This window comes from Pararge aegeria, chromosome 2 (assembly GCF_905163445.1).
Source record: "Pararge aegeria chromosome 2, ilParAegt1.1, whole genome shotgun sequence".
NCBI lineage: Eukaryota > Metazoa > Arthropoda > Insecta > Lepidoptera > Nymphalidae > Pararge > Pararge aegeria.
In genome coordinates this window covers 3,351,935-3,379,898 of record NC_053181.1, presented here as the reverse complement: position 1 = coordinate 3,379,898, position 27,964 = coordinate 3,351,935, and the positions used below count along the sequence as shown (strand labels likewise).

Here is a 27,964-nt window from a genome sequence, read left to right as displayed (position 1 = left end):
TTTATTTATTTATTTTATTTACTAACCTTTATCATTAGGAATTTTCATAAATGGTAGACTGTCACAGATGTAATTATATTTAGTAAAAGTGACAGTAATGACAAACTAACTATTATGGAGGGTAGAGGTAAGGAGGATCATCTGTGTATATGAAAAATGGTCGTCAAAATGTATTAAATTAGGATGGCACCACATTTGCATCAAGGTAACTCTTAAAAGAAGCGCCAAATATTGTTAGAGTAGGCTTGAAAAATAAACAAGGAAGTACGGTTATATTTACCACAATATTTTGTACAACGTAAGTATGGAGAACGTAATTTATCGCAGTGTCAGGACACTTTTTCAACTTTTCTCCCATATAAGATGACTCTCCTTACCTCTACCCTCCATACTAACTATACACAAATTTGGCAGTTCACTGTTGAGTTTGACATTGACATTTGACAATGCAGAAAATGAAATGTGAAGGAATGTGGTTCAAAACAAAGACTGCAATTATACCTATAGTACTGTTGTACTTCAAAAAACATATGAATACATTATTGAGAGGATATATATTTTATCATATTGAAAATACTGAAGTTCGAAATTAATTAAGAGTTGTATTTTAACATACCACTCTTGTTAGTCCGGTTAAAATTGTTAACCATTAGTGATAACTAAATACAAATAGGTTTAACGAAAAATAATTACTTTAAATTCAATAATGACAAAGAATATTACTCAATAGTTAAATTGAATAAAATTAGATTCTGTATCATAAGGATTATCATTATAACTTATCAAGAATTTCAACGTTCTTTCAGATAAAATCGTAATTAATTTAATTATCGCGTAGCTATCTGACTCTAGTGTTGAGATTTCTATAAAAGCGATCGACGAACCCACTACCAACTGCCGAGTGCCAGTGGTAGTGACTACATAATACACACGACACGACACGTTTATGTGAGCTAACTTCAACTTGAATAGCCAGTTTTGTAATCAGAACGACAAATTCAGTGGATGTTTGAACACAGTCCTGTATTGTTGTCTTTCAAGTTTCAATGCTCTGTTGCTAACAATAAATACGTCTTACAATACAAGGGTTATTGTTTTAATAATAATAATATCACTAGTAAAAGTTTGTTGAGAAAAATCATAATAATTATCTAAAATGGCGAAAGTAAATGTGGATTTGCAAAGAGAAAGGGATTCGTGCAGTTTCAACATAACAGAGTTAACACACTGGATTGATGGAGGCATTGAAAAAACTGAAGAGAGAAGGAAAAGAGGTAATTATTGTGCTCTGTTTGTTTAGATATTACAAACTGTGTAAACAAAATAGATAAATTTATAGAGCTTAAATCTATAAATTTATCTATTAATACTACACTGCTCTAAGACAGATTTGAATATTGTAAATCTTTCTTTGTTCACATTTGTTTTGGCAGCAAAATATTTGATACAGTAATCAATTAAAATAACTATTACAAAATATTTCATCATGATCATAGAAGAATGTGGATTCTGAATTTTGTAAAACTTTGCATTACTTACCTTTTTTAAGAAAGTTCCAAATTTCTATTCGAAATAACAAATGCAGTTATGCTATCTATCATAACAAGTTTATAACATTGCAAAAGACATTTGAATTGCCTACATTTGCAGATTCATAAGTTTGAAATTCAATAAAAGCAGCAAAACCAATACCATTCTACAATCATTATGACTATAAATCTGTGTCCACCAATCCGCACTGGGCCTGTATAGATCCTTGCCCTGCAGTGGGCCGGTAAAGGGTTGATATGATGATGACGTTGATATGTGTAGAGTTTAGATATTATTTAGATCCAATGTCTCAGCATTCCAGTGAAGATGATAGTTTCTTTAATTATCAAGAGACTTAACTCAGTATATCAACAGGATAAAGGCTTTGAAATGGGAGGTTCATTTCAAAATCATAATTTTTTACTAGATTTGAAGAATTTTGAATAATGAAAAGGTTGAATTTACTGGTACATTGTTTTGTTTTATGTTTCCATTGGCAAGAACAGAAATTTTCTTTTTTAAACCAAATTTTAATGATAGGACGATATATTTATTTAGAGTAAGTAGTTCATGTTATTAACTGTCCCTGGAGTAAGAATATTTTTCTCAGTACGCTCCTTTGCCTTGCCTTTGCAGATAAAGCAACTCCCCTGCACCCACACCTAACTTTTCTGTGTTATGTAAATCAGAAAAGTTTTGAACAGGGGTTTGAACTCAGACCACCCATATGGGAGGCTGAAATCCTGTCCTCTGGCCTATCAAATTAATCAAATGTTGAAAGTATGCTCTATTTAGTATAGAGCATACTTTCAACATTTGATTTCATAAGACATAGGTGTTTATTTTTATTTTATTACTCCTAGTTTTCCATTTACAAGTGAGTGTACCCTTAGTACAAGAATTGCTTGCTCGCAAAGAGGAATGGTTTTCGAGCATCAAATACTTGAACATTAGAGAAAAGTGGATCTTATTCATATTTCATTAGAGCTCAAATTTGCGTATTATTCTTTAGCAGTTGCAGCTTTTGGAAGATGTATGATTTACAGATGTACGAGCGAGCGAATCTTAGGCTACTGGTGTTACTCACACTCAAAGTTCAACTTTTATCATGCCCTAAGACATATATATTCTCTATATATATGACAATTAGCTTAATTGTCGTATTCATTAAAATCAATCATTGAAAAAAGCCATCTACACATGGAAGTAAATTAGTCTATCTGTGATTTCGTAATAACTATTTTAAATACTTCGAGCATAACAAACGCGTTTTTTTAACTTTGCCCATGCTTATAATGGAACTGCTAAATCTACAGACACACCAGAATGATTGAACCGATTTTGATGGGGGAGTATTGCTAGTGGCGTGCACAAGGTTTACAACACTTGGGTAAATCCTCCGCCTATACGAGCTTTAAAAGTATTCCACGGTAGGCAGTGCTTTTGTGCATATATGAAGTGCACGGCACTTAGTATTGCAATGGAGAAGCAACGATAACGTATTGGTGAGGACTTTGACTTTCGATGCGGGAGGACCGATTTAGATCTCCGGCACGCATACATCTCTGACTTTTCAGAGTTATGTGCGTTTTAAGCAATTTAATATCATTTGGTAACAGTTAAGGAAAACATCGTGAGGAAACCTCGCCCGAGGGCCCTCCATAATGCTCACAAATGCGTGTGAAGTCTACCAATCCACACTTGGCCAGCGAGGTGGACTACGGCCAAACCCATGCTCATTAACGAAGGACCCAACTTTTTCTACCTTGTGCTTGCAAATTTTTTACCAGCTCTCATTTGTGCAGAATTTCAAGATATTTTGATAAAAAAATCCTTAAAAGCCACTACTATAAATTAATCTAATATTTAGCATCAATGTCGTACACAACATCGAGGGATTAGATTTTTAAGTTGGACCTCAAACTTTTTGTTTTGTCAGTACTAGCCTTCGATAACTAATAAAAAGGTACTAGCGCAGAGTTCACGTTGTTTCAGACCCGTGTCTCAGAGAGCATGTTAATAATTAATAAGCCTTCGCTCGGGTTATTATCATAAAAAATACTGTTGTAATAATTATTTTCACATGATAGTGATATAATCGACTTACATGTGACAATAATCATAGTATTATTATGAATCGATTCTAATCTTTAAAACACGCGAACCCGCATTCCAACGGCGAAAATCCCTGTCTCCAGTATGAGGAAACCCGTGCCCAACAGTGGAACGTTTGACTCTGGACGTATGAGGTCGCATTCAATCGCTAACATCTTATCGAATAAAATATCATACATATATCATGCTTTGAATGTCGCCCAACGCCCACAAGAATAATCTGTTTTTTTTGTTATTTCTGCGTCATAGCGATTAACGTTACCGAAAGAACTCAGAACGAGTATCAAATAATGATTTTACCCAAGCGGTTATCCTCTACTTTGTCCGTTGTCCGCGTAAAATTAGTTTTTCCCGTTTCCCGCGGTGTAAAGTAGCTTAAAACATTCGTTTCGAAGTCCCCTATCTACCTTCCTTATAATGTTCCTTTAAAACCGGTTCAAACTATCCCAAATAAAACTTAAGACTTGATTATTCCATACATACTCCTCTTGAGAGACCCACCACACAGATTTGTCCCAAAACTGCCGTTTCGAACACCAGCCCGATAAGCATCATAGAAATGTATTGATATGATTATCATCATCGTTCAAGTGGTTTGTCGTCACGAAGTTTTATAAACATTCGTTCAATGTCAAAGCTACTGAATTGTGGAATGCACTCCCATTGAACATACAACAGTCTAAGTCAGTGGGCATATTTAAAAATGCTGTTAAGGCTCATTATTTCGCTCGGTAAAGACGACTATTATTATATATGTATGTATGTTAAAATATGTATTAGTATATTTCTTTTTAATATTTATCAATAGTATTGTTATATTTATGTAGTCTGGTTTATGTATTAGTATGTAGATATTTGTATGTATGTACTAAATAGTGTACCCCACCTATTCGTTTTTCTTTTTAGTTTTCCTAATCCTAAGGTTGCCTGGCAGAGATCGCTACTTAGCGATAAGGCAACCTTTTGTATCCTGCTTCATTCTTCATGTGTTTGTTCTTTTTTTTTTCTCGTTTTTCTGAGTGGTGTACAAATAATGAGTATAAATAAATAAATAATTCATCTTTCTCAGCGTTATGGAAAGAATGATCATGATAATCAAATCTCAGGCACCACGGAGGCCCGTCCACCATGAGCAGCATAGTTTTTCTATCTCAAAAAAGAGGAATGCAGGCTTATAATACGTAGACGTAGGTATATGACGTCATTTGGTCATAAAAAACAATCATAAACAGTTGGCGCAATCTTGTAATATCATCACCGTTACGAACCCAATACTGGGCCCAACCCAATATACAATACATGGTTCTTTTCTCAAAATTCGAAGGCTATTTTTTTATTTTTTTGTAGTCCACCTGGCCAATTGCGGATTGATAGACGTCGCACGCCTTTGAGAACATTACAAACTCTCGGGCATGGAGGCATGCAATATTTTTAAACACGTGAAAACCACTGTACTACTTAATAATGAGGAACTGAAACTGGAGGATACGACAGTTTTTCTAGGAATAACGTTAGATTCTAAACTTCAATGGGGCCCTCATGTAAATAATTTATCGAACAGGCTTAGTTCTGCTGCCTATGCGATAAAGAAGATACGCCATATGACCGACGTAGAAACTGCTAGACTGGTATATTTTAGTTACTTACACAGCATTATGTCATATTGAATTTTAAATTGGGGTAATGCTGCTGATATTAGCACTATTTTCGGTCAGCAGAAGAGGGCCGTTCGTTCGATCTACAAAATGGGTCCGACTCGAGAGAGTCATTGAAAGATCATCCGATAAATTTAAAGATTTTAAAATAATGACAGTTTATAGTCAGTACATACTTGAAAATTTAATGTACGTTCATAAAAACATTCTAAATTTAAGAAAAATGTGACTGCAATAATTTAAACATTAGAAGTAAGAATAAACTTACAGTGCAATATTCTTACTAGGTTACATAAAATTAATAATTCGTTGAAAGGAAATTGCATACAATTTTACAATAAACTACCCATTGACATTTTGGAGATGTCTCTTAAAAAGTTCAAAGTTTGTATTAAACGTAAGATTATAGAAAAGTCCTATCTTAATATATATAAATCTCCTGTCACGATGTTTGTCCTCAATGGACTCCTAAACTACTTAACCGATTTTAAATTAAATTGGCATAACGTCAGCAGTCTGGTCCAACTTAAGAGATAGGATAGCTTATATCTTTAATTATAGTCGCAATTTTATTTTATTGCAAATTATTTGTCTTTAATTAATTGACAGTCACATGTTATATATATATATATATATATATATATATATATATATCTATATACTACTATACTCATTTAAGGCTTAGCGATACTGAATACTTTAAAAAAAAACGCAGACGAAGTCGCGGGCAACAGCTAGTTATAGTATAAAGGTTGCTCTTCTAATAATTTTAAATGACATTGTGAGATTGTGATAAAAAAAAACACCCGGCTAAGTTTGTTGTGGGCTTCTTCTTAGACCAGGACGCGTTTGTAAACCTCGTAGCTTTAGTTTTAAGTTTACGAATGTGGTTATCGCCATCATCTCACTACCGTGTAATTCTTATGTACGCATAAAAAGTGCGACCTATATAATATCTTTATTCGAGTACTCGAATAAAGATATTTTTACTTTGACTTTGACTTTGAATATTAGTAAGAGGGAAAATAGGTGCAGTTAAATAGATAATAGATGCCAAGTGAGATTGGCGTCTTGATTAGCTTTAACGTTACGCAAGTGATATTTAACCTGTCAATCCATCCTCAAAAATCTAAATGTCAGTTTCAAAAAGTTCATATTTGGAAGCCGTTCTTTTTTTTTAAATTTTTACATTTACGACTCTTTTTGGGGAAATGCGTATAAAAAAATATCCATCCAACCTTTCATGATTCTGTAAACGGCATTGGCTTCCTAAATAATTTATCTTTAACATAGTGCTATTTATAGAAGTATGAGTCTACAATGAAATATATTAAAATCGTAAAGAATGCGTTAACTTGCACCGAAATCAAATGAAAATGGCTAAAATGTGGTGCCGGTATTTAAATAAATTAATAGGTCAAATTTCACATTATTCTGATAAGGTACAGGTTCGTGCCGGGGATCGAACTTTGTCTCCTCAAAGGAATGCCGAAGTCCTAACTACTAGGCTTTTACTGTTTCGTACCTATAGATATGGTTTATTACCGTTGTAAAGCTGAAGGTTGATTTTATTTCTCAACAGTGCATATTGATTTTCCCCGTTTTCTATATATGGATGTTATATGTTTATAGCTATAAATTGTTATGCACGGAGGAAAATATACACGAAATCTTCATTACCTACAACTATCAAATGAACTTTATTGCCAAGTCATTTTTATTTTATAAGGCTTTTGCTTTTTTATACTTTGAAGCGGTTATAGCCCAGTGGGTAGAACTTCACTTTGGGGGGCCGAATTCGAATCCCTGCACGCACCTCTAATTTTCTAAATTATGTGCGTTTTAAGTAATTTAATATCACTTGCTTCAACGGTGGAGGAGAACATCGCGAGGTCATTTGTATACCTGAGAGTACATAATGTTCTCAAAGGTGTGTGGAGTACACCATCCGCATGGGCCAGCATGGTGGGCTACGGTCCCTTCTCACTGTGGGAGGAGACGCTGTAATGATGGCGGGAGGGAGGGTTGATATGACGAAGACTTTTTTTACAGTAAGCACCACATTGTTACGGTCTGGTGTTTCATAACGTGATATTTGGGCAGTGACGTATGGCTATGAATTACTATGTAAATGCACGGTATAAAAGCATATCATACCACACATGGCCAGCGTGGTGGACTGTGGACGGGTCTCCTCTGAGAATAAGAAGGGTATAGTCTGCCTCTGTGTGGCTTTGTAGACTTTACACGTAGAAGAGAACATCAGAACATCATGGAAATCTCAGGTATGCAGGTTTCCTCACGATGTTTTCCTTCACAATTTAAATCTAGTGATATTTAAATTGCTTAAATTAAAACGCACATAACTCCGGAAAGTTTGAAGTGCATGCCTCTGAAAGAGAGGCCGAACTCTTACCCACTAAAGACCACAGTGATATCAATCTACTAGCGGACCCTCGCGAATCGTCCGCGTATGAGTCAATCGAGAAGCTAGAATAGATCTGATGCTAACATCATAATCATCGTGGCTATGTACATACTATTATTTTACTTGGTATACAGAGTTAGTAAGTTGTCATTGGTTTAGTTGATACATACATATACAAATATCCATCCATACATCCATCCTCAAAAACTTTCGCATTTATATTATTAGTAGGATGGTACGCATGCATTCGATCGTTATCCCATATGCCTTGCTACTGTTATTTGTGAAGGTTTATGTCCTTTTTCTCCGACAATATCTATCAGATCTTCATTAAAATTATACAATACATGCTTGTTAATATACACTTTCAAATAAAAAATTATTATATATAAAGAATTATTAAAATCGGTTCAAATTTAAGGAAGCTATGAAGTAAAATTGATAAAAAATTTCATCCCGTTTCCCGGAGGAAACTTATTGTTTATCGGTATAAAAAGTATCCTATATGTTGACCCGGAATACCAGCTACCACTGTACCAAATTTTATTTAAATCCGTTCAGTAGTTTTCACGTGATGCCCGGACAGACAGACAGACAGACAAAATTAAATAAAAATCTGTTTCGGACTCAGTATCGATTATAAAGCATCCCCCGGTTCAAAATTTTCAAAATATATAAAATGTCCAGAAATCTTCCAGTTACAGTTTTATTATAAGTATAGGTAACTATAGCCTCGCACTCTCCTCTTCAACAGCCTATAACAGTAGAATGTTGGACTTAAGGCCCAATCGGAGGGTTTGCCCATAATCACCACGCTGCGCAGACGGATTGGTGATCGTAGTAGCACAGAGAACGCTGCTGCCTTTCTACGTCACTTTCCTTTAGTCGCTTCATACGACACCCGCGGGTGCCTATACATACAACAATGTATTAGTGATACATTGTTATTGTATGTATCCCTATCCCTATCCCTACTAATATTATAAATGTCAATGTAAGTTTGTTTGTTACGCTTTCACGCAAAAACTACTTAACCGATCCTCATGAAACTTTGTACACATATTCTTGGAAGTGTTAGAAGTAATATAGGATACTTTTCATCCCGATTTTTATTTTGAGCTCGGTTCCTTTGGCAGAGGGGATCAAAGTGTTTGACGATTTTACACCATAACTCCGACATATTATAACCGATTTAAATAATTATTTTAGTACTATAGAGGTTATAATATGTGTTTAATTTTGCCTAAACTGTGGTTGGAGATAGAGGACAGCAGCAAACCCTCATTTAAGACTTAGCGATACTGAATAATTTAATAAATTTCAGAACTACAACAAAATTTAATGCCACATAAAAAACAAAATCAAACGCAGACGATGTCGCGGGCAACAGCTAGTAGTCTATACATTGTTATCACATATGCCAGTAATCTCAAATATAAAGTAAAGCAATCAAACATGATTTGCATTAAAGGTGATATAAGACCTCGCGGAAACCTGCTTGCCTGTGGATAGTTCCCCACATATGTAGTTAACAATGTTTTCATAAGCGTGTTAAGTCTAGCAATCCGCACATAGCCAGCGTAATGGACTTAGGTCCACTTCTACCCTTCTTATTATGAGACAAGGAATCGTGCTCTGTAGTGGCTCTCCAATTAGATAATGAACATCATTACCAGCCAATATCTCTTGTATCTCTTGTTCCAGAGGAGATGGCACTGAAAGAGGGCATACACATAGAACCGGTGCCGTCAGTATATTTAAGCCACAAGGAAAAATATGAGTTGGCAGTCAAAAAGGCATGCCTGCTCTTCAAAATGATACGCAAGCTGCAAGAGGAAGAAAACGCTGGAATGGAGAATTACCTGTAAGCTGTATTTAATTCAGACTTCCTTGCGATATTTTTGATCAGGAAAACCTCAAGATCATGGCTTCATAACCATTAACCATTGTTCTTGAATCGCATGTACTCTTTTAGATATAAGCAGGCATGATATATTATGAAAATTATGTTTAATTTGCTTTACTCCGCGATAAGCAGGAGAATCTGTATTGTCTAATTTATAATTTCTTCAATCCTTATACTCCACACCAAACATATCTTCGGCAATCCCCTCTACGCACGTTTCGCTCCGAAATTGGAGCATCCTCAGATGTTGACTTTACATTGAATAATTGTTAAATACCTAAATAATTTCTACTTATTTTATATTTATGTTTATGTATGTCTATTTATTTTAGAATATATATGTATTAACTATTATTTATATATAATTGCACTATCCCGCTCTCTTGCAGCTTTTCCTTCTGCCAGAGGTTGCCTGTAAGAGATTGCTTGCGGCAATAAGGCCGCCTTTGCATGCCTACAATACTTGTTCTTTTGTTTATTCTTTATTGTATATTTTGTTGTTTGTGTGCAATAAAGTATTTCTTTTTCTTCTTCTTAATGTCTTAACATGCAAAATAAGCTTGATTTTCATAATACCCTATAAAATTGTAGGAAAATAAAATAAGGTAGGACTTAACTCTCGTACTCGTGACAATGGGCGGGGCACATAGCTCGGCTAACCGATGGATGTTAGAGACAACGAAAAAAGACGTTAGAGAAAAAAGAAACAGTTTAAAAGAAGAAAGCTTTTATTTGTCCACAGGGCAGTCTTAGGTGGTAATTTAGGAGCGGCGATACTTGGTGACGGCAACCCGTTGACTCTACACTATGTCATGTTCATACCCACGATCATGGGGCAGGGCACTGTGGAGCAACAGGCGTATTGGATCGGCAGAGCGTTCAACCTTGACATTATTGGAACCTATGCACAGGTAGGTAGATAGACAAGTCCTCCAACTGAATGAATGCCTCGATGGTCTGTGGTTAGAATGTTATGCTATGGATCATGCGATCCTACGTTCGATTCCCGATTTTTTTTTAAGAATTTGGATTTTGAAACCTTTACTTGGTTAGACGGACCCAGCAGATGGTCCATCTGAGGATAAGTGGAAAACCATCGCCTATAACCAAGAGCAACACTTCACAGGGCCTGCTAGGAGCACGTCCTGCAACATGTAGACAACACTTAAGTGACGACCACAACCGCTCCGACAAGAGATAACCGACTGAGAAGACAAAAGACCTATGTCCAGCGTATTGGCGTGCACTTCATACATGCACAAAAACAATGAATACCCTGAAATGCTTATATAACTAGCTAACTAGAAAGTTATGAGCTTTAGTCCACCACTTTGGCAGTGGCGTACATAGAAGATATGCAGATGATATAAAATGAAGAAAATCTCCAGTACGTACGTGTTATAATAACTTAAGGGTAGGCTTTTTAATCTCTTACAATGCCTATCCTTATGTTTATGACTCGAATTAGAGGTTTTATTTATTTTATCTTAGTACGCTATAGTATAGTCTTCTATACCCTGTTTATACCCTAAATGCACGCCACTGCAATCTAGCCACTTGCGCATTCATATTTTATATTTTCTAAGTACAGTATTGTATAGTCTTATATACCCTGTTTATACCCTGTTTATACCCTAAATGCACGCCACTGCAATCTAGCCACTTGCGCATTCATATTTTATATTTTCTAAGTACAGTATTGTATAGTCTTATATACCCTGTTTATACCCTGTTTAAACCCTAAATGCACGCCACTGCAATCTAGCCACTTGCGCATTCATATTTTATATTTTCTAAGTACAGTATTGTATAGTCTTATATACCCTGTTTATACCCTGTTTATACCCTAAATGCACGCCACTGCAATCTAGCCACTTGCGCATTCATATTTTATATTTTCTAAGTACAGTATTGTATAGTCTTATATACCCTGTTTATATATATCCTGTTTATACCCTAAATGCACGCCACTGCAATCTAGCCACTTGCGCATTCATATTTTATATTTTCTAAGTACAGTATTGTATAGTCTTATATACCCTGTTTATATCCTGTTTATACCCTAAATGCACGCCACTGCAATCTAGCCACTTGCGCATTCATATTTTATATTTTCTAAGTACAGTATTGTATAGTCTTATATACCCTGTTTATATCCTGTTTATACCCTAAATGCACGCCACTGCAATCTAGCCACTTGCGCATTCATATTTTATATTTTCTAAGTACAGTATTGTATAGTCTTATATACCCTGTTTATATCCTGTTTATACCCTAAATGCACGCCGCCACTTGCGGATTCATAACCTTTGAGAAAATGCGGGTTTCCTTACGATATTTTTCCTTTACCGTTGAAGCAAGTGATAAATAAATAAATAAGTTTACTACAACAATACACACATGGCCATCTGGCCAAGTAAACGTAGCTTGTGTTATGGGTACTAAAACGCCACTGCTTTACAAAATACCTTTGTCCAGCAGTGGACGTCTATCGGTCGAAGTGATTATGTTGCTTTTAGTACTTAAGTTAAGTAAGTTTAGTAAAATTTTCTTATTTTGCCAGACCGAGTTGGGCCACGGAACTTTCGTCCGGGGTTTGGAAACGACAGCGACGTACGACGCCAGTACCAAAGAGTTCGTTTTACACAGCCCTACTCTCACCGCCTACAAATGGTGGCCCGGTGGATGTAAGTATGCGACATTATTTGCTACCGTTTATAACCTCCAATCTTACCGTTTGCTTTTTTAACAATTTACATTCCCAAATGAACATATGTAATTAATAAACGTTTTTTATCCACATTTCTGATACGTGGATATTTATATTTATAATTTCTTCGATCCTTATACTCCACACCAAACAGATCTTCGGCAATGTACCTACCCTGTACGCACGTTTTGCTCCGAAACCGGAGCATCCTCAGGAGATGTTGACTTTACAATGACTTCACTTACCAAAGGACTTAACAATTATCATAAGAAATTATAAATACAGATTCAATTGCTTTTCGCGGACTATAGCAAATTAAGCTTAATTTTCTAATATGTTATGGATTTCCACAAAGTAACGCCTGCTTCTATCCAATGTAACGACTTTAACGAATTAATGCTTAACATGAATGTTTATGTACCATGTTGAAGCAAAAAGATACAATTAATAAATAAACAAATAAAATCTACAGTTAAGTTTACATAGCGGCTTGTTTAATTAGGACAAATAAACAATACAGTACAACAAGTTGTGTGTTGAGAAATATTCTTTACCCTTAGTACGAAGTTGCACGTCGCAACGGTTAATGGTTTACGAGTATCGAAACACGATAACGTCAGTCAGTCAGTCAGTGATATTGAGTTGAAAGCAGTTAATAATGATCTCATACTGATAGCAAACTCATTGGAATTGTGTTTGTGTTTATGAATCTTGATGCAATTTAGCGCAAAGATAGCTTGGCATTTAGAAAGAATCTTAAGAAAAACATACTTTTTTAACTACGTGAGTGGTATTACAGCACAAACGGTGTTGACAAAATCGTAAAGAGGTAAATTCTACCGCAAAGCAGTATTTCTGTCGCCAAGTAGCATTGCTGGCTTAGCAACTACGCCTCAGATTGAAGGACACAGACAGGCACTTTTCAGCACATATCCCTCGCACTCAGAATTAAGAATATACAGAATCCTCATTCAGCCATTATTGCATGCAGTGCATTGTGTCCAGAAACTGAGAAAACGCGTCGAGCAGGTCTCGCTGCACACCCGCGGAATGTTGCTATCTCACAAACTTTTTCCATTTTCTCCATTTTATGATAAACGTTTAGAGGTAAAATAACTACTGCTTACTGCTTGAGTGTCCACTTACCATCCATATTATTGGTCCTTCAATTATTTCTATAGAAATAACACCGCCGTCGTTATTGAGATGTGCAAATTCATACTAAGGGAAAACTATTCTCATGAACACAGTCATCGTGAATCGCTAATTAAATGGGAAATCTAGACTGCAGCACGAAATGTTTTCCTATTTACAGCGATTATTTATTTATTTATTTATATTCATGACTTTTGTCCTGTTAACGTCAGTTGAAATGGTAATTATTTTAGTAATAGATAATATATTTAAATAAGGTTCGCAATTGATGGAGAAAACGGTAAACAAACATAAAAATAAAAAAAACAATTAGTAGAACATACTAGTAATTATAACCCTGAATCAAATCCGTTTGATTATAATAATCAAAGTAATTTATCATTAAAGTATTAAGATAAGCTGTAATAGGGCAACCTTAATAGTTTTATACAACGAATTCAAGTTTATAACTGGCCAGGTAGTTAGTAATGAATGTATGGCAGTTAAATTGAACACATCACTAATCTGTTTCGATGCGACATCGTACCTGAACTATCGGTGACTAGCTACGACCGAAGCCTCCCATACGACTATCCACTGACTCTCCACCATCAGATAAAATTCAGAAATTGTTCCCAATTTGCCACTACCGGGGATAGAATCTGAGAACTCCCACTTATAAAACCGCAGCGCTTACCACTGTGCCAGAGAGGTTGACAAAAAACCATAGTACTTAATATATTGCTGAGTTTCTAAGGTATCGATTCTTTCAATAAATACATAAATACCTAAACACGCAATACACACATCGCCATCTAGCTAAAAGTAAACGTAGTTTGTGTTATGGGTACTTAGATAACTGATGATTAGGCAGTGGTCCGACCACCGGCGAGAAAACGATTAACTATCGGCGATTTTCTCTCTCAAGAAACGCACAATAAATGTACATCCCGTGTTCCGTGAAAGAGATGCATATACTCGTATTAAAGTTGCTCTCTGACTGTTTACACTGCCGGCGATTACTCGCCTTACTAGTTTTGTCGTTGAGACACGAGCTTTCGTATTTCGTAGCATATGAATGGCGCGAGTAATCGCTCGTCGCACTTGCATACTCGCTTATAGCCCGACGACAAAACTACCTAAACTACAAACTCGCGTCCCGTTGATCGCCAACTCGTCAATAATATCTACTCGTTTCTCGTTCATCGTCGGCGGTAGGACCACTGCCTTATTTTCTCTTTTCTCTCGCCAAGGTTTGGCCCCCTATGTATGGCGGGTCCCTCTGTACAATGAACCTCGCTAAATTTGTTTTGCTACCAAAGCAGTAAGATAATAAAAACATACGTAGGTATCTAGCACATTGATAAAGTATTTATTTACGTTGTTTTTAATCGTGTTTGTTCCAATTTAATGCCATACAGAAAGAGATAAGGACAGGGTATGGGTTAAAGGTCTGATCATCACCTCATTTATATAGATGGGCGTCTACCGATTGTGACCAATTCTGACCAATTTTGACGACCTCCTTAGCGAAGCGCTGAGCGTTGTGGTTTTAAGTTGGAATTCCCGGGCTCAATTCCAGGCAGAGGATATTTTCTCTAGTCTGGTGGGAGGCTTCGGCCTTTGCTATTTACCACCCCACCGAAAAAGTCGTGCCGCTAAGCGACTTAGCGTTCCGGTAGGTACGATGTCGCGTAACAGCCTATTAACAGTATGGGTGTAATATAACTTATCATCACGCCCGCTACCATCTTTGAATGGATCATCACTTACCACATGGTGATCAAGGGCTAACTTGTAGCGAAATTAAAAGAATGGCTAATTAACAAAAGCTAGAGTCAAATATTTATTTATATCAAATACGTGAGATGACAATTCTGATGCTTGTATTACGTAAAATATGTACAGTAGTGAAATAACTACATTCGTAAACTCAAAACTAAAGCTACGAGCATTCCAAACGCGCCCAGTAGGGATAGCATGTCCACCACGAGTGAGTTAATCATTCCCATTATCTCGAAAAAATACGAGTAACGGGTGAAGAAAAAAACTTAAGAAGTCACATGTCGTAACGGTTGCTTTAATCTTAGTATATGGGTAGATATAGAGGAAATTCTCAAAATATTAATTATCAACAATCGCCAACGCCGTAGATTGGACCCGGTACCTCTTACAAGATTTGCGCTCACCACTGCGGCAGGGAGGTCGACAACATCGGCATCACGTTTCAAACCAGCGCTCTCAGCCGAAAAAAAAACCTTTTTTGAATCTTTTTATTTGTATCAAATTGTATGAATCGTGTTTTATTTCTAGTGGCACATACTGCGAATTATTGTATCGTGATGGCCCAACTATACACCAAAGGGAAGTGCCACGGAATCCACGCCTTCATCGTTCAGCTCCGCGAAGAAGAAACCCATATGCCAGTCCGTGGCATTAAGGTCGGCGAGATTGGCGCCAAGCTTGGCATGAATGGCACCAACAACGGATTCCTTGGCTTCGACCAAGTGAGAATACCGAGGGATCACATGCTTATGAAGAATTCAAAGGTTTTGGAGGTAAGTAAACTTAATATTTTAGTTTCTGTTTCGCGTAAATTGCTTATTGCCAAATCCTCGCCAAATTGCCAAAGCTATATGTGCATATGTATAGTTTTTATTTTTTATTTTTTTGTTAACCTGATTTTATATTTGTATGTGCAATAAAGACTTTTTCTTCTTCTTCTTCCTCTTAAACCTAGCAAACTGAAAAAGTTCGTCAAAAATAACCCGTTTTGGAAGCACTCGTTATGTTTACGTACCGAGTGCGTATTTTTATTTAATAATTATTCATTGTAATTTTTTATTTTGTCTTTTTAATTTATTTTATTGTTTTTTTATTTTTATTGTTAATATTTATGACATGCCATTTAAAAAAATATATATTGCGTTTTTAATTTTAATTCGATATTGTATATTGTTGATTATTTCTCTAGAGAATAATATTTAGCTGCACGATCACTTAACATCTGTCACGGTCAAAGTTTACATTCAAGCGCTTTGTTTTGTTTTTTCAATAGAAATAAAAAAACAGCCAAGTGCGAGTCGGATTCGCGCACGTTCCGTAATGTCTGATTATATTATCTATAAAAATCTTTTATTCTGTTATATGGGTGTCCACATAAATATTTAGTTAGGAATAGCAGCAATTATATAATTAAATATTATTAAATATATTTAATTGATAATAATATTTAATTAAATACACCATCTGTGAAAATTTCAACTGTCTCTTCGGTTCTTGACATATAACCAGGTGACAGACGGACAGACGAACGGACAGCGGAGTCTTAGTAATAGGCAAAGCAGTGATTTAGAAACCACAGACTGTATTTTATATATATTTTTTTAATGACATAGATGCGGAAACATCTACCCATTACGTATTATTTTCACTCGTAACTTGTTTGAGTTTATTTTTTCAATAAGCCACTTGAATATTCATGTCTTGCGACTAGTTCATGGCGAGTCGGTGACCCCGTATTGAAACGAAGGCCTCTAATGTTAAGTCAACTAAAATTGCTTAATTTGTTAGTCTAAAAGTAAAATCCTCGTTTTTGTCAATAGCTAATAGATTATGACAAGGTTGCTTGGAAGCATCCAGCTCCGCTTTCATCTCTCACAAGACAGAAAAATGAATGTTAAAATATGAAATGTAAATTGTAGATGTTGGAAAAGAGCAACTGCTGACTGCTGACTTTCTTGCCGGCTTCTTCTTGGTTAAATCTGCCTACCGAACCGGTGGTAGAGTCACTACAAACAGACTGACTCGACTTTTCAAAAGTGCTTATATTAGGCCTACTTAAAATAAATTAATTTAGAATTTTTGAATTTAGATTAAGATGGATTCTTTTGGTATCCAAAAATAGTCGCAGTTTAGGTTATGAGCATACCTTATATTAATTTTTGCGAAATCATTAACTTCAAATGTATCTCCAACAACTTCAATAGTGCGCACTCATTTTGGAAGATTTAAACTTCTATAGCATTAGTACAAGATTTGCTAGCTCGCAATCGCGGAGTCGTTTTTGAGTATTAAACTCTGCATCGTCAAAGTAAAATGGGTAGGTCAGGAAGAAATTAAAACGAAATAGAACCTAGGCAGTGCTTTTTGTTTAAAAATATAGCTATTTTTAATAAACAGCTTTTTATTTGCAAGCCAACTCGAAATTTGATAAACATAAATACCTCCTTGGATGCCATGTTTCGGAATGAAAGATCGTTAAATTTTTTAATTTGTTACATAGTTATTACGAAGTTAACTATGTAATTTATTTGGCCTCGTAAATCACCAGAGAGAGATTATTTTCATAAAACTATTTCCAGCCGCAGCTGGCATGTAATTGACCAGTACAGCAAATTTTATATAAGAATGTTGTCAAAATAGCGCTTAAATATCCAAGCATGTTTTAGAAAAAGTGTATTATTTAATGCATCTTTTCATGCACTCATTTATCAGTTCTCTCATTCGTCCCCAGGACGGCACGTATGTGAACGCGCCCAGCTCGAAGCTCGCGTACGGCACCATGATGTTCGTGCGCGTGATGCTCGTGAACGACATGTGCAAGTATATGGCCAAAGCTGTCACGATCGCCGTGCGGTATTCCGCTGTGAGGAGACAGTCGCAGCCAAAGCCAAAGTGAGTGAGCTCGAGGCATACATAACTCGTTTGAAGCCATATTGTACACGGACGAGAATATTTTGTAACATCATAAAAAAATCCATCTTTCCGACACTTGCAAAGGTAAACGGAACGGTTATGATTTCGTTCGCGTGTAAAGTCTTTGTCAACTTTGAGGCTGATAATTGTTGTTATATTTGGTATGACTATATGATTTTAGTATTTTAGTTTCCTTAACTTCCTTACACTTGAAATTTGGGGTAAATTCTTTAGTTATATTCTTATAATAGAAACAGTGATAGCTTATTGGGTAAGAAGTCAATGGATTGATAATAAATATAAATAAATAAACAAATATACTACGACAATACACACATCGCGATCTAGTCCCAAAGTAAGCGTAGCTTGTGTTATGGGTACTAAGATAACTGATGAATAATTTTATGAATATTATAAATAAATACTCATAATGTACAGATAAACATCCAGTCACCGAGAAACATTCATGTTCATCTCACAATCATTGTCCTGTTGTGGGAATCGAAACCACGGCCTTGGACTCGGAAAGCAGGGTCGCTGCTGACTGCGCCAATCGGCCGCCAAATAATGAAAATGATGATATTCATACTGTATTGTCTGCCATCGCCAGTGAGCCCGAACCGCAAATCATCGACTATCTGACCCAGCAGCACAAGTTGCTGGTCGGCATCGCATCGGTGCACGCTTTCCGCATGAGCGCGGAGTGGCTTTGGCTCATGTACAACAATGTCACCGCCGAGCTGGAGGCTGGAGACATGGAGAGGTTGCCTGAGGTAAGTGAATCAACCCAAGATACAGACCCGAAGGGATCTCACAACATAGCCTCCTTCTAAAATTCAAAATTAAAAATTCATTTATTTCAAGTGGGCCTAATATAAGCACTTTTGAAACGTCAAGTCTTTCTGTTTGTATTGGCTCTACCACCGGTTCGGAAGGCAGATTCTACCGAGAAGAAGCCGGCAAGAAACTCAGCAGTTGCTCTTTTCCAATATCACCAATTTACATTTTACATTTTAACATTCATTTTTCTATGTTGTGAGAGCTGAAAGCGGAGCCTGATGCTTCCAAGCAACCTTGTCATTAAGAAATTCATCAATTGTATAGTAACCTCGCTGTAATAAATGTGTTTTAACAAATTCCTTAAACTTATGCATTAATAAATAATAATAATAAAATAAATATACTACGACAATACACACATCGCCATCTAGCCCCAAAGTAAGCGTAGCTTGTGTTATGGGTACTTAGATGACTGATGAATATTTTTATGAATTATATATACATAAATACTTAGAAAATACATATAAACACCCAGACACTGAAAAACACTTAATGCTCATCACACAAACATTTTACAGTTGTGGGAATCGAACCCACGGCCTTGGACTCAGAAAGCAGGGTCGCTGCCAACTGCGCCAGTCGGCTGCGTCGGTCGTTATGCATTGGCAGTTCCAAAATCACCTTAGGAATCATATTATAAAAGCGTATACTCAATCCCACAAATGACTTCTGTACCTTTCGCAGACGATATGCAGGGGACACTAATTTATGACCATTTCTTGTAAGTCGACTGTTTATGTCCACTTTTTGTTTATAAAGACTAATTTGTTGTCTTACAAATACTATATTGTTATAAATATATTGTGAAGCTTCAGTAAGTATGCCTATTTCCTTACGGAGGGATTCGCGTGATTTAAGTTTATATATTGATTATTGACCGTACAGCTCTTTTCTGCAATATAAATATAGTTTCGATATCAGCTGCTTTGCCCCATTACAAGATTCCATAGGACATAACACTAAGAAAGTACGCAAAATAAACAAGCCTAGCTATTTCAACGTCAGTAATCTGTCTAATTTTTCTGACTGCGTAGGCAGCCGAGCTTAGTTTACCTTCTAGTGAATCTATATGGGCACCCCACTGTAGCTTATTATCCAAGGTCACGCCCAGAAAAACTGTGGAATTCTCTATTTTTAGTGATTCACCATTTATCATTCTGTATACGAGACGTACTAAACTTGCATAAAAGACACTTGCTTCCTGTATACGAGACGTACTAAACTTGCATAAAAGACACTTGCATGCTGTATACGAGACGTACTAAACTTACATAAAAGACACTGGCGATCAGTATACGAGACGTACTAAAATTGCATAAACGACACTTGCTTCCTGTATACGAGACGTACTAAACTTGCATAAAAGACACTTGCTTCCTGTATACGAGACGTACTAAAACTTGCATAAAAGACACTTGCATGCTGTATACGAGACGTACTAAACTTACATGAAAGACACTGGCGATCAGTATACGAGACGTACTAAACTTGCATAAACGACACTTGCTTCCTGTATACGAGACGTACTAAACTTGCTTAAAAGACAATTGCGTCCTGTATACGAGACGTACTAAACTTGCATAAACGATACTTGCTTCCTGTATACGAGACGTACTAAACTTGCATAAAAGACACTTGCATGCTGTATACGAGACGTACTAAACTTACATAAAAGATACTGGCGATCAGTATACGAGACGTACTAAACTTGCATAAACGACACTTGCTTCGTGTATACGAGACGTACTAAACTTGCATAAAAGACACTTGCTTCCTGTTTACGAGACGTACTGAAACTTGCATAAAAGACACTTGCATCCTGTATACGAGACGTACTAAACTTACTTAAAAGACACTGGCGATTAGTATACGAGACGTACTAAACTTGCATAAACGACACTTGCTTCCTGTATATGAAACGTACTAAACTTGCATATAAGACACTTGCTTTCCGTATACGAGGCGTACTAAATTTTCATAAAAAAAACATTTGCGATCAGTACACCAAACGTACTAAACTTGCATAAACGACACTTGCGATCAGTACACCAAAAGTACTAAAAGTACTAAACTTGCATAAACGACATTTGCGATCAGTACACAAAACGTACTAAACTTACATAAAAGACACTGGCGATCTTTATACGGGACGTACTAAACTTGCATAAACGACACTTTGAAAGCCATGCTGGAAGTTCGATGCTCCATGCTCAATATCACTTGTTTCCTTATCAGTTGCACGCCTTGTCCTGCTGCCTCAAGGCTGTGAGCACAGACGACGCGGCGAAGTGCGTAGAGAGGTGTCGACTAGCTTGCGGGGGCCACGGGTACATGCTGTCGTCGAACCTGCCGCTCACCTACGGGCTAGTGACCGCCGCATGCACCTACGAGGGAGAGAACACCGTCATGTTGCTGCAGACGGCCAGGTACTGTGCATTAAGCACCAAAATACAAAAATTCACTGCAATTAAAACATAGACAAAAAACAAATATTCATTCGTCGCAAGTAGTGTCTAGTGTAGTATATTTGTCATTCGTACACACACACACACTATAACACACTATAACACATTTTATTACACATAAATCATTTTTGACGTTTTTCATTGCAGTAAATTTTACTATGGCTTAGCTTTAACATATCAATGTCACTTTGTGTAACATTAACAATTATTTAATATCCCAAAATATTTATCTGAACTAATATAACTAAATAATGGTGTAAATCAAAAAAATACTGTAAAGTTAAGTCTATGCATCAGACCTAGAATTCTTTCTTAGTTGTGTTTGTTGCTTAGTTTGACTGAGCTTATCGATGGAACTAATGGAACTCGGACTGGATTTTCAAAATCCGACTGGTAGTTCCAGACATAAGATTTCTAACGTTAATAGCGGGTTAATGTTAAGAGGGGCTATGTTAAGAGATCAACGCCGCTCATAAACATCTGCAATACCAGAGGAGCCACCTATGCGTTACCGGCTTTTAAGAGTTTATGTGTCCGCCCCTTGAATAACACTAGATTGTATTTTGGAAACACATCAGATGGAAGGTGGTTGCAAAATCTTTGTTGCATTTGATAGCCCAAAATTTGAGAAAGTCTATCGAGTAGGCTCTTTAGGGTGTTAAATATGGATGAAAGTTTATATAAACATTAATCGTACTTTTATGAACAGGTATTTGGTGAAAGCGTGGCAACAAGCCGCAGCGGGTAACAGCTTGCCTCCCACGGTATCTTATCTGGGCGAACTTCGCGCCGGCCGCCGGTCACCACCGTGGGACAACACTATCGAGGGCATTGTCAAAGGATTCCACATGGTTGCTTCCGGGTAAGTTACTATAACATTTCACCATCCACATCCCACTTCTGATGTCCTATCCTACTCCTAATCAAAAATCTGCTTAAAAACCTAGCTAGGTTATAGATATCACAGAACCCTAATGCTATAACTTATATGTCGTAACACATCGCAAAAAAAATCTGTATGATTTTGTAAAGGATTCGAGTCATATGTACAATCCCACTTCTGATGTCCGGTCCTACTGCTGCGGTCCGGGCTAAGCGTGTTCAACGATGGATTACGGAGTACTGGAATCACATGTAGGGCCTGGAAATTTTGTAGTACCAGCTCGCAGCTAGGTAGTTAGGGGTGGCAACACCCGTGACTCTAAGAGCACATTAAGCCTTCGGTCCCAGTTATAATCACAGTAATAGTGGTCTGGTGGGCTCTACTACACGGCTTGTGTTCAGCAGTGGGATTTTAATCTTTTCGAGGAATTGCTGGATCTATGGATAACGGTTGTTTGAATCGGGAACCTACCAAATAACTAATGAAATGAAAATGAAAATACACTTTATTGTAAACCTAACAGAAATGAAATTATAAACAAAAACAACACTAAATAAAACACAGGTACAATACTAACTTAAGCCAATAGTGGTTATAGTCTGTCTGGGTATGATTTCGGCCTCTCTTTTAGGGGGAATTGCGTTCAAAAAGTATCTTAAGGAAACATACAAGCCTGAGAGTTCGCTATAAAGTTATCAAAGGCGTGTAAAGTCTTCCATTCCGCACTCGGCCTTTGTGGCGGACTACCGCCTAAACTCGTCTCATTCTGGGAGGAGAGCCGCCCCCTGTAGCAGACATATATTATATCTGGTCTAGGTGTAATCTTAACCAACGAAACTCTGAGCGTGTTCCTGCACCAACCTCCGAGTAGCCAGTTTTACTACCATTAATACAGAATCAAATTTTTTTTAACAGTAAAATCGGCATATGCGTGGCTCAAATCGAAAAACGTCAAAACAACGGCATGTCATACGAAGACGCGTGGAATATGACCTCAGTACAACTCGCCTCGGCGTCTGAGGTATGTTTTTTTATATAAATTAACACATTTAACAGTATACATTAACGCATATACATCGTGTAACGGAAGTACCAAATACTGTTACTTGTATGCACCCACAAATGTATTTCATACTGAATCACCCTGTAAAAATATTAAATCAAAAGAAGCATATTTATTTGTCCAAACAATGATATTCAAAACAATCTTAAGTGTTTACTTATGACGACCCTTTTGAAGATAAAAGACCGACACGTGCATAGTAAGTTAGTGCCTAAACTGACAGGACTTGATTTTACTTTTGCATGTGATTTAAGAGCTGTATCTGATTTATTTTCAGTAAAAACTATGGCAGTGGTTTACTCAAAAACTATTAGCGTTTCGGTTTCACAGATAAGTCTCAGAGACAGAAGTATTAACGGTTTTCGATTTACATATTTTCTGATACTTTTACTTCTTCGACTTGAAGCACCCTATAACACATAATATTGTCAAACGTTTTATACCGAAAATAAAGTTGATTGGTTATTTAGTTAGGGGATGAAGGAAGCACAAACAAACAGAAATATATCAATTTGAAATATATAATATTAGTATGATAAACCTTCCATTGTTTTTAAACTTTGTTTTGATTTTGGTGTAATTTTTTATTATATTACAGTTAATATTTCTCTGATGCCCCATAAGTGGGAAAATAATAGGAAAATGTCAACAGGGTTTTAATTTAATTTGATTTAATTATAGGCCCATTGCCGAGCAATTCTCTTGTCGACTTACTATAAGGAGAACGAGAAGCAAATGAAGACGGTATCGCCCGAATTGCGGCAAGTGTTGATGCAACTGTGCGACCTGTACGTAGTATACTGGGCTTTGCAACGCATTGGAGATTTGTTGAGGGTAAGGATCTTCACATTTTTGGTTACCTTTAGTTAAAATTCGTGTTCAATTATGGCATTTCAATAACTGATCAATTGCAAATCTGTATCCAGTGAAATTGCGTCGATTTCCTATTAAATAAATAAAAAAATTGTAATATGTACTCTAACACTATCGCCAACACCAACAGCGAGAACGCAAGTTTTATAGGTGTCAACTAATTTGAGCTTTAAAACGGGATCGATAAGTTTAATTTTACCCTGGCATAGTTTTTCGATTCCATGGAATACATTACATACAAATACAAAGCTTTTACTTTTACAGGTTGTTTCTTGGATTGTTTTACGAATCTTCTTATCACTCATTTGATTATGTTACTTAGAGCAAAACTCTTCACTGTCCACTGGGTCTCTCTGAGATTCCTATGCGACCGTCAATTATCGACTGTTTAAAAGTTACAGGCCAATTGCCAACACTGATTGCCTTTCAAATAAAACATGTTTTGCACAGTTTACATCGATATCGGAGCGTGATATTGAACAGCTTCAGAACTGGTATGAAGACCTGCTCATCAAGGTGCGACCCAACGCCGTCGGGCTTGTTGATGCATTTGACATTAGAGATGAGGTGAGTCCGATTAAATCAACACCCATTCAACCATAACTCGACCACTAAACAGCTACTCAACCGACACCCAATCACCGAACCATGCAACACCCAGCCATCTTACAAACATCCACACTCCATTTAAATTTAAACGACGAGTTGCAACAAACAGTCACCTAACATATTTTAAGAATCCTCATTTTACTATGTGTAAATGAGGAGTCTTAAAATTGTCTGTAATCCACCATATACTGAAAAAATGTTTGTGTGATGAACATGAATGATTTTCAATGACTGGGTGTTTATATGTATATTATAATTATTTATGTATATTATTCATAAAAATATTCATCAGTCATTTTTGTACCCATATCAAAGCTACGTTTACTACTTATAATATACGGTTAAACACCTAGACACTGAAAAACATTCATGTTCTTTACACAAACATTTTCCAGCTGTGGCAATCTTGGACTCAGAAAGCAGGGTCGCTACCTACTGCGACAGACGGCTGTCAAATATGATGATGAGATTTTTAAAACTTGAAGTTTTTTTGTTATAAAACTGCCTAAAAGTCAAATATGTACCAGGCAATAATTAATTGGCAATTGAAAACCCGGTCCATAAAAATACCGTCCAAAAGATATTTATATTTCTAGTTATATTCAGTAAAAAAACTACGAATCTACCATTATTTTTATTTCTTACGCTTTTTAAATTTCGATTTAGAACTACACTTAATCTAAGAAGGTGCAACTGTAACCCATAGATTATAGACAGTGCTTTATTTATTGCTTGAGTTTATACAAAAAAAGTGTATTTTTTCTTCATCTCTATTATATTAGGTGCGTATTGATCAATGTCTTAATTTCAATATTGCACTTTGGCAGATCCTCAACTCGGCGTTAGGCGCGTACGACGGTCGCGCGTACGAGCGACTAATGGAAGAGGCGATGAAGAGTCCACTCAACGCGGAACCCGTCAACCAAAGTTTTCACAAATACCTTAAACCATTGATGCAGGGAAAACTGTGATTGTGCGAAATAAATCTACTGTTACCCATAGCTTATGCCCATAGCTTAAATCCATAGCTTAAATCCATAGATATGCGCTGGTAAAGTAAATTGGACGTTATTATTCATTTTTTAGAGTCGCTATTTCCGTGCTACGAATTTTTAATTTTAATAACGTACTAATATGCTGCATAGGTGTGGGCGAATTAGAACTTAAAATAAGAGCGATTAATTTTATTTTACTTTGACGTAACCGTGTTTCATATAGTCTGGCAGTCACGTATATGACTTATACAGGGTGATCTCCATAATGCAATTCGGTCTTACGACAGTTTTCAATAATCACTGTCATCTGTCAATAAGTTACTTAGGAACGCTGTTAGTTATAAAAAAACATATGGATTTTTCTTTTTGAAAATAACAACGTAATGTAATACATGTATAGATAGACTGAATAAGGAATAGACGTCAAACTGCATAGCCACAGCACAGCCGTCAGTGGACGCAATAATGTCAAATGAGTGAGCGTACTCGCGGACTCACTTCACGATGCTCACATTTGGTCCATGTGAAACTGAAGCAGCGCATATATAACCATTTTAATCTTTGTTGCATAATATAAAACCTCATTGAAGACATGTACGCAGGTCATTCTGTTATAACACGCCACACTAGGATGACACGATTTTTATAACCATAAGTTTAGTCCCTGCAAAAAGTCACTCAATGCGGCCCAAGAAGTTTTCATTTCAAAATAACTAATTGTGCCAAATTCCAAACTCAATTGACTGTACAAACGTATAATCTATACAAAGTATTATGTTTGATACAATATGCATATCGTATATATACTTACATTTAAATCTTTGATTGTAATCAGTGTGTCATCAATTTCGTTAAGTTTTACCAGAAATGTAACAAGTTACCACTCATTATGCATAGGTAATTAAAGTTTAATATTGTACTTTGTATATATTAATACTAAACTTATACTTTGGGACATGAATTATAAATAGGAATTACCATAGACATTTTTTATTTGACAGACTAAGTTATAAAAAAATTCTGTTCAGTGAGCATATCTAATATTTTTATTATTGTGACTCTTGCACCGGTGCTTTGGGTAGTAATTAGTGATGGCCACAATTTATTTAATAATACTGACTTAATAGTCAGTAAACATAAACATGACAATATGATTGCTGATGAATGAAATGCTTTTAATTATTTTTTTTCATAATGAGCGTAGTTTATTCGGTGTCTATGCCATTCAAATGATAATCACGCCTGTTGATCATCTTTTTTTACTTTTTTCTTACTTCTCTATGTGTACCTGCTCAATTTCAAAGAGTGACCAAAATAGTAGGCTGGCAGCCTAGGTACAAATTTTGCGGAGTTAAAGCATGTTGAATTCCGTTCCTATCTGACCAGACTCTTTATCCCTGGCCGGTGACGTCATTATCTCGGTTTTTTTAATTGAGTGCAAAGATATTAAATCTATACAGTCACTAAGCGTAAAATTAAACTTTTATATGGATTTACACTTGATATGACAAGTACATTATACTTATAATTTTAATAAAAATACATTATGTGTAAAATATTATAATATACCATTTAAGTAATCATAATAAGTGTGTATGTAATGTGTAACATGTATTTTATCGAATTTAGATGGTGGTGGTGGTTGCAAGACATTCCATACTAAATTTAGAAAGAGATTACCAGTATTAGTTTATTTTGATTATAAATATTAATGGGATGAGATTTTGTGAAAATAAATAAATAAAATATATTGTTATTTACTTTGTTATTCTTTGTTTTATTTCAATGAATCTAGTTTAAACGCTCCTTATTGTGCAGCCTCGAATCTTTTACAGAAATTCGGATAGCTTGTGAAAGTATCCATAGGTATGTAGATGTTAAGTAGGTGCTATTCCTAAATGAACACTTCGTTTATTTTTTCTTGAATATTATTTTTAATAAGTATTAATGCTGGTAAGCAGAAAAAACGTTAAAAGCGCTAAAAAAAGCATGTTACTCAAGCGTCTTGAATATGAAAAAGCCTGCGACCCATCTTGTATCCAGGTCGATGAGGACACGAA

At 36.1% G+C, this 27,964-nt stretch overlaps 1 protein-coding gene across 1 annotated transcript; it reads left to right on the top strand.

Annotated features, from left to right (window-relative positions):
• The first annotated feature begins 507 nt into the window (after positions 1 to 507).
• LOC120628246 (probable peroxisomal acyl-coenzyme A oxidase 1) lies at positions 508 to 27,632 on the top strand. Its single transcript, XM_039896528.1, has 14 exons — positions 508 to 623; positions 807 to 1,274; positions 9,433 to 9,592; positions 10,377 to 10,545; positions 12,198 to 12,321; positions 15,792 to 16,036; positions 17,995 to 18,155; positions 18,787 to 18,949; positions 21,252 to 21,442; positions 22,191 to 22,343; positions 23,280 to 23,385; positions 24,109 to 24,261; positions 24,751 to 24,867; positions 25,737 to 27,632. Exons 2-14 carry the CDS (start codon positions 1,157 to 1,159, stop codon positions 25,878 to 25,880), a joined length of 2,004 nt encoding a protein of 667 aa, XP_039752462.1. The 5' UTR covers positions 508 to 623; positions 807 to 1,156; the 3' UTR covers positions 25,881 to 27,632.
• Positions 27,633 to 27,964: the final 332 nt, after the last annotated feature.

What these genes read in the sequence shown, in the direction of transcription:
- LOC120628246 (XM_039896528.1), top strand. Translation starts at nt 1,157, where the DNA reads ATGGCGAAAGTAAATGTGGATTTGCAAAGAGAAAGGGATTCGTGCAGT. An exon ending in CAAATGGTGGCCCGGTGGAT is followed by an intron (nt 12,322 to 15,791) that starts GTAAGTATGCGA and finishes TTTTATTTCTAG; the next exon opens with TGGCACATACTGCGAATTAT. An exon ending in GCATTGGAGATTTGTTGAGG is followed by an intron (nt 24,262 to 24,750) that starts GTAAGGATCTTC and finishes TGTTTTGCACAG; the next exon opens with TTTACATCGATATCGGAGCG.